Here is a 16,851-nt window from a genome sequence, read left to right as displayed (position 1 = left end):
TTAGTTAGGTTTAAGTAGTTCTAAGTTCTAGGGGACTGATGACCACAGCAGTTGAGTCCCATAGTGCTCAGAGCCATTTGAACCATTTGAACCATTCCACTCCCGAACAGCGCGCGGGAAAAAACGAACACCTAAACCTTTCTGTTCGAGCTCTGATTTCTCTTATTTTATTTTGATGATCATTCCTACCTATGTAGGTTGGGCTCAACAAAATATTTTCGCATTCGGAAGAGAAAGTTGGTGACTGAAATTTCGTAAATAGATCTCGCCGCGACGAAAAACGTCTTTGCTTTAATGACTTCCATCCCAACTCGCGTATCATATCTGCCACACTCTCTCCCCTATTACGTGATAATACAAAACGAGTTGCCCTTTTTTGCACCCTTTCGATGTCTTCCGTCAATCCCGCGCAGCAATATTGTAACAGAGGACGAACGAGTGTAGTGTAAGCTGTCTCTTTAGTGGACTTGTTGCAGCTTCTAAGTGTCCTGCCAATGAAACGCAGCCTTTGGCTCGCCTTCCCCACAGTATTATCTGTGTGGTCTTTCCAACTGAAGTTGTTCGTAATTTTAACACCCAGGTACTTAGTTGAATTAACAGTCTTGAGAATTGTACTATTTATCGAGTAATCGAATTCCAACGTGTTTCTTTTGGAACTCATGTGGATCACCTGACACTTTTCGTTATTTAGCGTCAACTGCCACCTGCCACACCATACAGCAATCTTTTCTAAATCGCTTTGCAACTGATACTGGTCTTCGGATGACCTTACTAGACGCTAAATTACAGCATCATCTACGAACAACCTAAGAGAACTGCTCAGATTGTCACCCAGGTCATTTACATAGATCAGGAACAGCAGAGGTCCCAGGACGCTTCCCTGGGGAACACCTGATATCACTTCAGGTTTACTCGATGATTTGCAGTCTGTTACTATGAACTGCGGCCTTTCTGACAGGAAATCACGAATCCAGTCGCACAACTGAGACGATACCCCATAGGCCCGCAGCTTGATTAGAAGTCGGTGCGGTTATGGTGGCCACTGTGTCCAGATGGCATAGCGATCAGCGCATCTTTCTTAGTAAGCAGGAGACCTGGGTTAGAATCCCGATCCAGCACAAATTTTCAACTTGACCCATTGATATACAACGATCAGCCAAAACTTTATGACCACTGCCCACCGCGACGATAGATGACGCATGGTGGCGTTGTGGGACGTGACGCGGTAACATAAGTATGTAAGCGAGGCAGACACGGGTGAGGGATCACCTTAGCGAAGACATGGGATGCCAATGGGAAAATCGACTACGAAAAAGTGCAGATTATCATTATGCAGAGCCTCTAAACGAGTATTTCGAAAACCACGAAGCTGATCGTATGTCCACGTGCTACTCTCGTGAGTATCTACGGAAAGAGGTAGAAGGACAGTGAAACTACCAACAGGCGCTAAATGGTTGGACGTCCACTACTCTTTACAGAACGCGGATTTCAGAGGCTTGTCTGCTCTGTAAAGAAGGATAAATGGGAATTTGTCGCATCTCTGCCGAAAGAGCACAATGCTGGTGCACGGACAAGTGTGTCTATTCATGATACATTGTTGAATATGATGCTCCGTAGCAGGCTACTCCTTCGTGTTCACATGGTGACCCATGGTTAATTAGGCTTGCAGTGTGCACGGGACCAACGGTACTCGACCTTGGGTCAAGGAAAACATGACGGCTCTTCTGGCGAATCATATTTTTGCTGCAGTAGGTCGATGGTCATCTCCACGAACTCCGTCATCTAGGTGAACGGCGGTCCGAAACGTGGTGCGCGCCACAGACGCAGGCCTGTGGGAACAGTATTAGGCTATGGAAAAATTCTCCTGTGTTTGCATGAGACCTGTGAAAGTAATGGAAGACACGCTGACAGCTGCGAACCACCTGCATTCCTTCATATATACCCCGACGGTGATGTGATAGTCCAGCAGTACAGTTGTCCGTGTCTCGGAGCCAGAACCGTACCACACTGGTTCGAGGAGCGTTATAGTGAACTCACTCGATGTCTCGGCGACCAAATTCACCTGATGTAAGTCCTTTGGGAGCCATCTGGGTCACTATCGTGCACCATCAGCGGCCCATTATTTACGCGGATTACTTGACCTGTACGCAGATATCTAATGCCACATACCTCCACAAACTTACCAACAAACTGTCGGATCCCCAATACGCAAAAGGCGGACAAACAAACTATTAACCAGGTGGTCATAATATTATGGCTCATCAGCGTAAATCAGTGCTGACTGCCAGCTAATGTTTTTAATTCCTTTGTGTGTTAAATTGATGGTTACACATCATGTATTACGTGTTGTGTTTTTTGTGCCCTAAATGACACATGTTAAGGCGATTAGATGAGAGATGTAGTGCCAGAATTTGAAAGCAAAGTAATTTTATTCTCAAATTCATCGGTAGTATTTTACAGTAGGAGCATATAACAGTAGTACCACTAAGAATGGCCTTTGACAAGAGTAAAGACAATAGGTCGGCAGAGAATCGTGCTCAGTCCACGGAGAGCTGTCGGAAGGAGCCCTCCACGCCGAACAGGTCGGTGTGCGTCTTGGGTTTGCCGGGCCGCTTCGACTCGTCCACCCCGTACTTCTCGTCCTCCTTGAAGAACGCCGCATTCCTCTCAACGCGCTCTTTCCACGTATCTGCAAACAGAGTGACATAGTAAAACACATCCCATGTGGACAACTAAGTTTAAGGGAATTAGGAATGTCTGATGTTACGAATTTCCAGTCATTTGGCAACTCATTCTACAGTGATTCCTACACTAATGTTATAAAGTACACGTCGGCACAGCTAAATTCTCTTCCTTTGTTCTTGGTTGTTCCCTTTTCTTAACAGACAGGGATAGGGGTACGTCTACACATAGTCTAATATTACTTTATTATGAAATTTCCTTGCAGATTAAAACTGTGTGCCGGACCGAGACTCGAACTAAGGTCCCCGAGTTCGAGTCTCGGTCCGGCACACAGTTCTAATCTGCCAAGAAGTTTCATATCATCACACACTCCACTGCAGAATGAAAATGTCATTCTGGATACTTTATTATGCTTCTGTATTTGTGCTATTTCTCCCCCTTAGTAACATAAGACGAGTCGAAATGTCACGCAACGTCATATGTTTTTGAAATGCGTAAGTCGCATTACCCAAACGAGATTGAGACACGGATACTAAGATATTCATATTTCTTTTCTTTTTTCCTACTTCCACTATTCTGGCCTCAAACGGGCCACTCGAGACCGACCTACCGTCATGTCGTCCTCTGCCAATGGCTTCTTTTGGACGCGATATGGAGGAGCGTGGGGTGAGCACACCACCCTCCAGGCTGTTGTCTGTTACACATCATATAAAAATTATACGCTCTTGAATATCTGCTGAAGGCCAGACTATCGAGGCCAAACTGAGCCACACTGTACTGCCATAACGAAAGAAGATGTCATTTCAAGACACTCTGAACGGCAGTCAAATTACAAGCGGAATTCGTCTTTCTGCAAGTGTTACTTCTACATTGTTTAGGAATGATGAAACCAAGCGTATGATTGCTTGTATTTGACAGAGGCTCATATACATGTTTAAAATTTCAAGTTCACTACATTTGAGAAATATGGAACTTTATAGTATGGGCAACCATAGCTGTTGAAATTCATGGAAAACTGAACTTGAATAGACCGCAGAGAGCTATTATTGCATGATTTATTAACGATCGGTTTCGCTACGACAAGGCAGTACCTTCAGCTTGTTAATAGTGTCAGTACTTTATTCTTGTGATAACCAACAACAGGTTCCTCATTCCCCGCGCTGTTCGTCTCAATGCTCTGCCGCTGATTGTTTGTTGACGACTTCCTCTCTTCATGCGGTTGGATTACGTGACAACGACGTTGAGAGTGTCTCTGTGTTCTTATCTATGTGACACTACTAACAACCTCAAGTTGTTGCTTTAACGCAGCGGATCTGGTCCTTAATAAATCGTCACATAATAGCTGCTTCCGATTTGTTCTAGTTCAATTTAAAACGATTTGAAGAATGTTGAGATGATGGTCTTGAAGCCGTTTTTTCTCTATATTAATACAGAGTGATTCAGCTTCCCCTCCCTATGGGTTTTATGCAAGCCGTAATGCCTTCAAAACCCACACACGAACCGTGCGGTTAAAGGCGCTGCAGTCTGGAACCGCAAGACCGCTACGGTCGCAGGTTCGAATCCTGCCTCGGGCATGGATGTTTGTGATGTCCTTAGGTTAGTTAGGTTTAACTAGTTCTAAGTTCTAGGGGACTAATGACCTCAGCAGTTGAGTCCCATAGTGCTCAGAGCCATTTGAACCCACACACGAAATTATCATATTCTCTCAGTGTCTACACACAAACTATTGTCCTAGAGAAAAAATGTGGGGGATCTTTCTGCAGGATTTTAAATGTGGTTAAAGTTTGTACTGGGATACGTTTTCGCCGGAGGCTCTAGTTTTCGAATTAGTCAAGAGAAACAGGAAAAAGTGACGTTCAAACTCAAAAACCTCCAGCGAAAACGAATCCGAGTACAAAATTTAACTACATTAACTGCAAAATGGTCTTATTCATTTTTTGTGTAGGACTGATAGTCTGCACATAGCGAGCGAGAAAATATGAAAAACTCACTAGTGGTTTTTGAAGGCATTGCGGGTTGCATAAAACTCATGGCAGGTTAATCTCCATGTATGTCAAGATCAGTAGCCAATGTAGTGATGCTGTTAAAGTAAACGAATAGTCAGTTATTTATTACCTGATCTTACATACTGCTGCCCTAATATATTTTGCAGGGTATTTCACAATTCCTGTTACCGGACTCATAGGGGTTGTAAAGGGGAGTTAGTAGAAACGTACAGTTCGGATGTAATATAGGTTAGAAGATCAGTTCATTTTCAAATTTCCTGCTGCACGGTACACACATAAACTGAGAAGAGGCAGCTGTCGTCAGTTCTATTATGACGTCACATACCATTTTCATCCTCTTACAGAAACGGGAAAATGGCACGTTTTGCAACGAGAATGGCTGACTGTGCTGCTGCACTGACGCGCCGCTCTCTCGTCTGGAAGAGAGCGTCGTTCGTCACGTAGGAGAGTACTTAAAGGCGAGTACCTGAAACATTGCCCATGCCATGGGCTCCAGTAAAGCACACAGGTCAGAGCTCTTTGCTTCCGCTGTGTTGTACCACGAAGCGTGGGATTTGAAAGTGAGCTGATTTTCAAACTTTAGTCCGATCAGCACATTTCCGGTCATGCGTTCCTTAGGAGAATTTATCTACCAAGTCCCCTCTATAACTCCTAAAAGCCTGTTTCAGGGCTTATGAGAGTACATAACGTTGCACACTTTGGATGACGTAAAAATCGCTGACAATGATTTGCACTTACTTTGCAATTTTTCAATAGGTCCTGCTTCTCCTCCGTACTCCTCTGGCAAAATCTTCTTGGGGACGTGCTTATAAAGAGACTCCAGATTGGGATGGATGAACATCTGAAATACATAAAACGTAAACATAACAACGTATTATTTTCTAAGCATTAAGAGGTGCTCTAACGCATAACATACTATTGAGACGTGTTCTAATAACAATACCGTTCGCTATACACACTTCCTTCTTGTTGCATAACTTTCCGTTGCGTTTTTCAGTCCCAAGACTGATATGAAGCAGCTCTCCACGCTAGTCTATCCTGCGTAAGCCTCTTCATTTCTCCATAATTACGGCAAGCTACACCCTCACTTACTGTACCCAAACTTTAATTACCCTCTATAGCAGTTCCCCAACCTCCTGCAACTGCCTCCATTTCCTTCCATTAGCAAACTTATTGTTTACTGACGCCTCAGAGTGTTTCCTATCAAACGATTATTTCTTTCAGTCAGATTTTACCATAATCCTCTTTTCTCCCTAATTAGATTCTGGGCATCTTATTAGTTATTCGAACAACCTATTCAATCTTCAACATTTATTGTAATATCACATTTCAAAAGCTACTATTCTCTTCTTGTCTATGCTGTTGCTCGCCCAATTTTGGCCTCCAGATAACTCTACAAGCGCTATAACTGTCCATATTCACTTCAATACACGTATAATTTTGATATGTTTCTTGTACTTTTGGAAATGCCATTTTGACTTTCTGATTGATTCGAAAATAGGCTAGGCCCGAAGCTAGTCATCAAGTTATAAAAACACGAAATTTTTTAGTTTTGGCATGTTTTTCGTTGTACTGATTAACAGAAGTTGCTGACCTGCAATTAGTCGAGTGTGCCGGAAGTTAGTAACTAAAATTTGTGTTAGATGCTAAAAAATTTCTATCAAGAAAAAGTTTTCGTATTGTTCCCACTCAACGTTTAATATCTTCCGTAGTACTTCGAACGTTCTCATTTATTCTCATCTACTACTTTAAGTGTCTCATTTTCCAAGAAAAATGAGAAGGTTCTCCTTCTTCTGTTACTACTACCTTTTCCCGTTACTAACGGGGTCGGTGTTGTTATGTATCGGTTTTGGTTGTGTCTCTGGCAATTGCTGACCGAGTGCCCTTTCTGACGCCTCAAATCCCGCCCGTCACTGCATTATGTGTTGTGAGATGTAACGTCTGAAATTTGGTATTTTCGGCACAATCTTGACACTGTGATCTCGGAATACTGAATTCCCTAACGAATTCCGAAATGGAATGGCCCACGTGTCTAGCTCCAACTACCATGCCGCGTTCAAAGTCTGTTAGTTCCCTTCGTGCTGCTGTAATCACGTTGGCATATTTTGACATGAATCACGTGAGTACAAATGACAGTTCCGCCAATACACTGCTCTTTTATAGCTTGTGTACGCTGTACTACCGCCATCAGTATATGTGCATATCGCTATCCCATGACTTCCTTTATCTCAGTGTATGTACCGGAACTGTTGTAGGGTAGCTTACAGAGGTGGTAATACGGAACAAAAGAAGAAAAAATGTCTGGTAAAAATGAGCTATAGCATGAATACCTTAAGAGCTACGGGCACTTTTTCATCTACGATACTGTGAAACACATCTCTTCTACTGAACAAGTCCCTGTAGTTCTTAAAGTATGCATTTCAGAGATCACGTTTACTGGACATTTTTCCTTATTATGGTCCATACTAGCACGTCTGTAAGTTACCTACCCTATAATCTTTGCAAAGCAATACTGATGACGTATTGCACTGTCAGAGATATCAGAACTATTTTCGTTTACAACAATCGACTCGTTCGTCTCCGAATCATGGTCTCTCACCTCAAAGTGATACATTTATCCTTCTCCATAACCCTTGAAACTTTCTAATACTGTCAAGAAATCATTGTAATTTCAAGGCATCATCAATTCCGTTCAACTGCACTTCCAAGTCCTCTGCCGTCTGTGACAGAATTACAATGCCATCAGCAAACAATACCTTTTTCACTTCTTCTCCTTGAATTTTAATTACAATTATAAATTTCTGTTTGCTTTCCTTTAGTGCTTTTTCAGTGTCGAATAATGTCGGAATAGGCTGCATGTCTGTATCACTCTTTCCTCATCTTTTGCCTCCCTTTCAAGTCCTACGACTCTTGTAGCTACTCTCTAGTTTTCTATTCTGATAACCATTCACTCCCTGTATTTTACCCCTCTTGCACTTATAATTTCAAAGAATGTGCTACAGCCAGAATTTCCATCTAACCAATAAATGTTAGAAACGAAAGTAAGTTTAATTATTAATTGTACGTATTTAAAGCTTATGAATTCAGAAAACGAGACATGTTTAGAATAATAAGTAATATTGAAGACACTCTTTGCTTTATGTGCACTTTTTCTAGGGTATCCATTAAATCCAGATTGAAACATGTTATGTAAAGAAGTATTTGACCTGATTCTGCGCCAGAAATGTTTCTAGAGTGCATGTTAATGGTACTGAGGATTCATATTTTAAATTACAAACGACACTTACATATATTTGAGTACATACCCTTTTCTTGAACTTCTCTTTAAGGAAACCCTCGAAAAACGAGAATATTTTCTCGAGGCCAGGATTGCTGTTGATAATGTGGAAGCCTTGAGGCCGAAGCGGATATGCTTCCTGTAAGAAGAGAAAAGAAAGAAATTTCACCACATGGAGACGAAGCGAAACTCACCTCTTGACGAGCTAACCAAGAGTTAAACTTTGAAAACTCATCAACCCGTTCCATTCGACTTGTTATTTACTGTTTTCCAACACTTCATAAAGCAAGAGCGACAATTTCGGTGGGAAACAATATTTAAACTTTGTGTGGTTTTGAGTCTCATGAACTGTCACTGTCCTTTGATTTCGTATTGCATCGAACTGGAACGAATTACCAACAGAGAGACACAGACGGATGTGGTAGTATTGAGAGAAGTAATCGTTGGGACGTCGTGTAGTGGTTCTCATGGAATGCTGAGCCATCTTGGTGTGGCTGTGTTTGCAGCGCGGATGGCAAGAAGTTACTGAAGTACAGACCTGTATCATGCTACAAACGGAAATAGGTATGAAGTATAGTATTAGTCGACATGAGCGGCGATCCTTGAGAGGTGGAATGCTAACCCTGGGTAGGCGCTGATCTTTCTTGTTGAGTATTTTTATTTTTTTAGACTAAGCGAAATAATATTTTGGAACAACCTTGTTAGATGACAGAAACTTGCAACATGTAAGAGTACTGAGATGCACAGGAAAGGTGTTGATGGGAACTGGTGATCAGAAGTAAGGTATCGTTTGAAATAGAAAATTAGTGGCTGGGAAAGCAGTGTGCAGAACATTATACTCCATTACCACCGTCCAATAACGCCGTATCCAGAGACTGGAGCAACTATCAATTAGTATGAAGCAATCCCCGTTGCTCAGATCGCGAAGTTAGTTTTGATGCGAAGACATCTTCCAGACTCATGCGCGATAGGTACGACAATTGTATTAATGGACAACATACAGAATTATGCCATCATTTTTCGTTGCTATTTACATTTCTAAAACTATAAAACCATGTCTCAGTCATATTCCAATGATAGTCGACAGGTCACTTCTCACCTTGGTGCTATTACAGATTTATGGGTTTAAATAACCAACAACACAGCTGGTAAGCTGGGGTCCTTGGGAGTGGGCAAACAATTCGTCGCAACAGCAACGAAATACTGCTGACTCACGAATAAAATTACATGTAAATCCTGAAAAGAGTGGCAAATTATAATTGGGAACTAAAAAAATATAATGGATGAAAGTAAAATAGAAAAGAAACCACATCGACCAATAATTTCCACAACTCGAGCAGAGCCAATTAGAAAGACACGTGAACAGGTTGGAATGAAGGAATGAGTTACAAGACAAAAACCACGGCAGGTTGTAGCTCACGTTTACAGCAGTGGCGAACACAGATGAAGGTGGGGACGTGGGAGGTACCAAAAGGCAGTGTAACACATGACACAGCAGCCAATAGCATCATTCCACTGTGTCTGTACGGAGCGTATGCTGCAGGTTGTAAATAGAACATTAAACACTCACTTTCGTATTGGTGTTCGTATGGTGATATGCATAATCCCCAAGAGTGCGTGTTGTGCACGCTAGACGCCATGCATTTGCTTGCCTACTTGGCCCTCGACTGTCAAGCCCGCAAGCCGGCCGGAGTGGCAGTGCGGTTCTAGGCGCTACAGTCTGGAGCCAAGCGACCGCTACGGTCGCAGGCTCGAATCCTGCCTCGGGCATGGATGTGTGTGACGTCCTTAGGTTACTTAGGTTTAATTAGTTCTAAGTTCTAGGCGACTGATGACCTCAGAAGTTGAGTCGCATAGTGCTCAGAGCCATTTGAACCATTTTTTGACAAGCCAGCAGCCAGTACAAAATACAACAGCCTTGTTACGTGACACGTCAAACTATTCTTTTGGTGACAGAGCACTCTCTCCCTCTCATGCTATGTCTGTCTGTATGTCTGTTGTCCTTTAGTACAGCTGTATTGTGAATCTTCTAACATGTCATTACTGGCAGCTCCTGGGCTGGTCTTCTGGGGTCCGTTTCCAGTGTCCAGGAGACGGGGGCATTGTCTAACCTGGAGATGGTGATCGGACTTCTCTTGTTTAAAAACTAGTGACTTTTCCTTGGCAGCATGGAACTTCTGTTAAGGATACAGGGTACTTATAAATGATGGAAAAATCGAAATTTTTTATAGCTTTATTAACTTCTATAGTCTTTCCTAATTACTTTGATATATACATTATAGGGTTTCAAATGGAAAATGATTGATATATACCAAATTATAAAGTTACGGTCATGTATGCCACCACGCTGCCTTTATTTCTGTTACAGAAACCAGTATTATTTCGAAAAGAACTGTGAATTTTCTGTTTTCAGCGATTATGCGTATGATATATTGTGTATCTTCCTAACAGTGCAGGTTTCCAGTGTCTGCAAATTATTATCTTTGCTACTTTTTACTTTTGTTTCACCGAAACAGTTTGTTCACGTATTAATAAATATTTGTTGCCAAAGTGTTACATATATTTGCGGAAGTACATATCCTTTAGTATGCAATAAATATGCCATGCGTCAATAAATTCAGTAAAAGGAAATTCCGTGATAACCAGTTCACAAACAAAGCAAGCCACACTGTTGAAAGTAACCTATGTATCAGTTCTTCAGGGAAGAAACTCCCACGTGGCACACCTCCTGGTGATTCGAATTTTTGTGGTAACAATGACGCTGTTTGTAGTGGATTTGTTATTGTTGATGTGGGCATCTCATCTTCTATGATTATGGAAGTGGCGAAATGTACACAATGTGATGGTGTAGGCTGTCTGGAAATAACTGAACAATAAAGTTGCAGGAATGGTTCAAATGGCTCTGAGCACTATGGGACTTAACTTCTGAGGTCATCAGTCTCCTAGAACGTAGAACTACTTAAACCTAACTAACCTATGGACGTCACACACATCCATGCCCGAGGCAAGATTCGAACCTGCGACCGTAGCAAGCAGGAAGGGTTTAGTGTCAAAATTAGTTGTTCTGTGTAGATCCTGCAATAAATTTACCTCGAAGATGACTTCGAACATTGTGCATAATTCATGTGATGTGAATTTGAAGTTAGTGTATGCAATGCTTGCAATAGGAAAAGGAAAAACGGCTGCTCAAACTTTTGTGGTTTGATGGACCTTCCTCCTCCCCCCCCCCCCCCCCCCCAGCAGGTCCAGCAAGTACATAAAAACACTCTTATGTGCCTTGACGGTTGTGTCTAAAACATCTATAAAACGTGTAGTAGAAGAAACTGTAAATATTGGTGGAACCAGGGACATCGCTGTTACATTTGATGGGACATGGCAACGTCGAGGACATCGTTCCTTGAATTGTGTTGTAAGTGCTACTTCTCTTGAGAATGGAAAAGTTGTTGATGTTGAGTGCTTATCTAAGTACTGCCATACCTGCCATGGTAACACTGAAGGACATATTGAACATCAGTGTTCTAAGAATTATGATCGTTACAGTGGAGGTATGGAGTGTGATGGAGCTCGAAAATATTTCAGAGATCGGTGCCCGTTTATGACGTTAGATACACGAAGTACCTAGGCGATGGGGACTCTAAAGCTTTCAATAAATATGATTTCAATGTTTATGGTGATACCTTGGTAACAAAACCGAAGTGTTGTGAATATGTGCAAAAGAGGATGGGTGCTAGATTGAGGAAGCTACGAAGAGAAATGAAAGGAAAGTTGCTATCGTACAGAAAATCTCTGTCTGGCCGAGGCAGTTTGGTAGAGACTGAAACAGATCTTCTTCAGAGTTATTATGGACTGGCCACTAGACGAACTGCATCTCTGAATGATGTTACAGCAATGAGAAAAGCTATATGGGCCACCTACTTTCGTAAGTTGTTCACAGATGACCACCTTGTTCACGGACTTCGTCCTAAAGGAGCAGATTCTTGGTGAGCAAAATAAAGTGGTCAAATATACCATCCTAAGCATTCTCTTCCTAAGACTGTTATGAATGAAACAAAAAATTTTAGAGACCTGAGTGCCCTGTTTTGCTTAGTAAATGTCTTCATTGGGGCACTCAAAATACAAATGAAAGTTTCAACCATTGCATATGGGAAAGATTACCCTTGAATGTTTTTGTAGGACTAAATACATTAAAAGTTAGTGTACTAGATGCAGTGATATGTTTCAATGTTGGAGTGATGGGAAGGTAGGAATTGCAGAGAAATTTAGGCATAAAATATGGCTCTAATGTGGAAGATCAATTGCTTGCGCGTTACAGACAAAGGGTGCATGAAGCTGAAAGACTCGCTCTTCAAGTTACCAAAGAAACAAGAAGTGCTAAAACGAATGCCAAGAGCTAGCTTGAAGATGCCCTCAACGCAGTCGTCGACGACCTTCACTTAACCACTGCGACCAGCAGCGTGTGCGTAGAGTTGTTAATGTTAACAGAGAGGCAAGATTGCGTGGCAGCATAAATCCATGTTGAACGTACGACGAACGTATCCGTTAGGACAGTACTGCGAAACCTGGCGTTAATGGGCGACAGCAGCAGAGGAGTGACGCGAGTGCCTTTGGGAACACCACGGCATCGCCTGCAGCGCGTGTCCCGTGCTCGTGATAATACCAGCTGAACCGTAGACGATAGAAAAACCGTGGCCTGGTCAGATGGGTCTGTATTCCAGTTGTTAGGAGCTGGTGGCTGCGTTCGAGAGTGGCACAGACCGCACGAAGCCATGGACCCAAGTTGTCAACAAGGCACTGCAAGCTGGTAGTGGCTCGGTATTGGTGTACGCTGTTCTTCTGTGGAATGGACTGGATCCTCTCGTCCAACTGAAGGGACCATTGACGGAAAATGATTACGTTCAACTAGGTGGAGACCATTTGGAGGCATTCATGGGCCTGATGTTCCCTAACAGCAATGGAATTCTTATGGATGTCAGTGCGCCAAGTTTCTGGGCGACAGTTTTTCATCATTGGTTTGAAGAACACTGTGAACAACTTGAGCGAACGATTTGGCAACCCAAATCGCGTGGCATGAATCCCATCGAACATTTTTTATAGGATATAATCGGGCGGTCTTTTCGTGCAAAAAATCCTGCACCGGCAACACTACCACAATTGTGGACGTCTATAGAGACAGTATCGCTCAATAATTCTATACGGGACTTCCAACGACTTCTTGAGTCCATGCCACATCAAGCTGCTGTATTGTGCCGGGAAAAAGGAGGTCCGACTCGAATTTAGGAGGTATCCCATGACCTAGTGTATAGATATCCCTAGATAGTGTATAAAGCACTCCGTCTTCAGGCCACAAGTGGCCCATCGGGACCATCTGACCGCCGTGTCATCCTCAGTTGAGGATGCGGATAGGAGGGGCGTGTGGTCAGCACACCGCTCTCCCGGTCGTTATGATGGTTTTATTTGACCGGAGCCGCTACTATTCGGTCGAGTAGCTCCTCAATTGGCATCACATGGCGGCCTCGATGGTCACCCATCCAAGTGCCGGCCACGCCTGACAGCGCTTAAGTTCGGTGATCTCCCGGGAACCGGCGTATCCACTGCGTCAAGGCCGTTGCCTCTAGATAGTATATAGATATCCCTATATTCTGATGCAAGAAGTTCGGTTTGTTTCGAACCTCGTGGTTTTTCCACAAAATAAGCTTCGACCGTAGGTGTACGTAGTAGCGGCTGCTGTTGGTTTTTCTTTGTTTACCTGGTAGCAGGTCATGATGCGCCGCATCAGCCAGGGCGACATGGCGGTGAAGTGCGCCATGGTGGCGCCCTGCATATCCTGGATGAGCACCTCGCCGCATATGACGGTGGCGTCGTCCTCCCACAAGGTGGCGTCGCCACTCATGAAGTCGACTTTGGCCTGCTCCTCCGGTGGAAAGGTGCCCGGTGCCAGCTTGCCTGCGCGCAGCAGGGTCACACGTCTGCCCTCCGGGTCTCGTTCCGGCAGCTGCACTACGGCCCTGAAAAAGGGTTATTGTTATTTGATACAGTGGGTGAACATTACGGTATCTTTGCCAAATAGCGGATATTTCACAACCGGGCAGTAGAAAGTAGCCCTCAGGAAATTAGACGCCTAAAGGTCACACCCGCTGTCTGCAGTCCAGAAGCTGTAAGCACTGTGTTTTGGCCGCCTTAGAGCTATATTGCCACATATAGACTGACACGTGCAGTTGGTCACCGCTCGCTGAGTGATTAGTATGTCTGTACTACACTACTGGCCATTAAAATTGCTACACCACGACGATGACGTGCTACAGACGCGAAATTTAACCGACAGGAAGAAGATGCCGTGATATGCAAATGATAAGCTTTTCAGAACATTCACACAAGGTTGGCGCCGGTGACGACACCTACAACGTGCTGACATGAGGAAAGTCTCCAATCGATTTCTCATACACAAAGAGCAGTTGACCGGCGTTGCCTGGTGAAACGTTGTTGTGATGCCTCGTGTAAGGAGGAGAAATGCGTACCATCACGTTTCCGACTTTGACAAAGGCCGGATTGTAGCCTATCGCGATTGCGGTTTATCGTATCGCGACATGGCTGATCGCGTTGGTCGAGATCCAACGACTGTTACCAGAATATGGAATCGGTGGGTACAGGAGGGTAATACGGAACGCCGTGCTGGATCCCAACGACCTCGTATCACTAGCAGTCGAGATGACAGGCAACTTATCCGCATGGCTGTAACGGATCGTGCAGCCACGTCTCGATCCCTAAGTCAACAGATGGGGACGTTTGCTAAACAACAACCATCTGCACGAACAGTTCGAATACGATTGCAGCAGCATGGACTATCAGCTCGGAGACCATGGCTGCGGTTTCCCTTGACGCTGCATCACAGACAGGAGCGCCAGCGATGGTGTACTCAACGACGAACCTGGGTGCACGAATGGCAAAACGTCATTTTTTCGGATGAATACAGCATCACGATGGTCGCATCCGTGTTTGGCGACATCGCGGTGAACGCACATTCGTCATCGCCATACTGACGTATCACCCGGCGTGATGGTATGGGTTGCCATTGGTTACACGTCTCGGCCACCTCTTTGAACAGTGGACGTTACATTTGAGATGTGTTACGACCCGTGGCTCTACCCTTGATTCGATCCCTGCGAAATCCTACATTTCAGCAGGATAATGCACGACCGCATGTTGCAGGTCCTGTACGGACCTTTCTGGATACAGAAAATGTTTGACTGCTGCTCTGGCCAGCACATTCTCCAGATCTCTCACCAACTGAAAACGTCTGGTCAATGGCGGCCGCGCAACTGGCTCGTCACAATACGCCAGTCACTACTCTTGATGAACTGTGGTATCGTGTTGAAGCTGCATGGGCAGCTGTACCTGTACATGCCATCCAAGCTCTGTTTGACTCAATGCCCAGGCGTATCAAGGCCGTTATTATGGCCAGAGATGGTTTTTCTGGGTACTGATTACTCAGGATCTATGCACCCAAATTGCGTGAAAATGTAATCACATGTCAGTTCTAGTATAATATATTTGTCGAATGAATACCCGTTTATCATCTGCATTTCTTCTTGGTGTAGCAATTTTAATGGCCAGTAGTGTATATCGTCTCTTCACGTGTGTTTGGTGGCGACATGTGTTTGGTCGTGACGTGTGTTTGGTGGTTGGCAAGACGCAGGCGCAAGGGCATACGTCTCATACCACTCTGGTAGGTGTGCGTAAAGGACGAAAAGACATTTGTAAACAATATAAAATTGTCGTATCGAGTATGAGCCGTGGCGGGACCTGCGCCAATGGTATCTCTGACATGAGTACGATGTACAGAGGTTTGTCTTGGGGCTTGGTCCGGCTCGGGTACAAGCGAGTGCTGACCGCGAGTAAGGGGGAACAATGCTTTGAGAACGGAAGTCGCCGGTGCGCGAGTCGGCGATTGGCTGTCGGGCAGAAGCGAAAACGGAGTGTCTGAAGCCGGGCGGTGGTTATCGCGTGGCTATACTGGAGGCGGTGGGAGTTGGCCAGCGCTGTGCATTCTCCGGCAACCTCGTGAGCTGTGGATGTACGCGCTTGCTAGGAGGGACACGCTGGTAAGGTCTTGCGAAGAGATGGTCTGACGTCTTCGCAAAATCGCCCCAGCATCAAGACGCCCAGTTAAGCTCTCTAATTACTAAGAGTGCTTATTTAACTGTGATTGTGATCGCTCTTGGTATAGTAAGTCGTTGCCGGACGCGTGATGTTATGTGTGTTCGATTTCATTTGATGCCTCTTGCTAAGCGTGTGCTCTGCTTCCGCATAATATTGATGTATTTGCAGAATGTTAGTCCATTAGCTATTATTAGCAAATGTTTACGATATTGGTTAATCCATGTCAGTATGTCCTCTGCGGGCAATCTGAATTTTTATTTCTAAAGGTTACCGTGTTGAGCTTTCCAGGCCCACTTAAGGTGGCCAATATGTGTGTCATTAAGTTCTAATGCGTGTCGGTTCTCGTGAGCCAGTTCATTTCCCACTCTTAGCGTTTGTTTATCAGATACTGTTTCACTTAGGCCGGGCGGAGTGGCCAAGCCGTTCTAGGCGCTACAGTCTGGAACCGCGCGACCGCTACGGTTGCAGGTTAGAATTCTGCCTCGGGCATGGATGTGTGTGATGTCCTTAGGTTAGTTAGGTTTAAGTAGTTCTAAGTTCTAGGGGACTGATGACCTCAGAAGTTAAGTTCCATAGTGCTCAGAGCCATTTGTTTCACTTAGGACTAAAGAAAGGACTTCCAAGTAAAATTAGTTGTTGTTTAGCCTTGATTTTGTAGTGTTAATTTACTTGTCAATCATGAACGTTCAAGTTAAGAAAAATTTTTTGCCCTCTTGTTGTCGGGTGTTG

The 16,851-nt window shown here is 44.1% G+C and overlaps 1 protein-coding gene across 1 annotated transcript in view; it reads right to left on the bottom strand.

Moving 5' to 3' along the window:
• Positions 1-2,501: 2,501 nt before the first annotated feature.
• LOC126419548 (alpha-tocopherol transfer protein-like) overlaps positions 2,502-16,851 on the bottom strand; it is a 36,694-nt gene continuing 22,344 nt past the window's right edge. Inside the window, exons 3-6 of the mRNA XM_050086738.1 lie at positions 13,712-13,970; positions 7,994-8,104; positions 5,427-5,529; positions 2,502-2,689 (exon numbers count right to left, since the gene is read on the bottom strand). Coding sequence (XP_049942695.1) covers positions 2,538-2,689; positions 5,427-5,529; positions 7,994-8,104; positions 13,712-13,970 — 625 coding nt within the window. The 3' untranslated portion in view covers positions 2,502-2,537. The remainder of the gene's footprint in view (positions 2,690-5,426; positions 5,530-7,993; positions 8,105-13,711; positions 13,971-16,851) is intronic.

The sequence above is a fragment of the Schistocerca serialis genome, chromosome 9, assembly GCF_023864345.2.
Source record: "Schistocerca serialis cubense isolate TAMUIC-IGC-003099 chromosome 9, iqSchSeri2.2, whole genome shotgun sequence".
In the NCBI taxonomy this organism is placed as follows: Eukaryota; Metazoa; Arthropoda; class Insecta; order Orthoptera; family Acrididae; genus Schistocerca; species Schistocerca serialis.
This window is presented reverse-complemented; position numbering and strand designations above follow the sequence as displayed.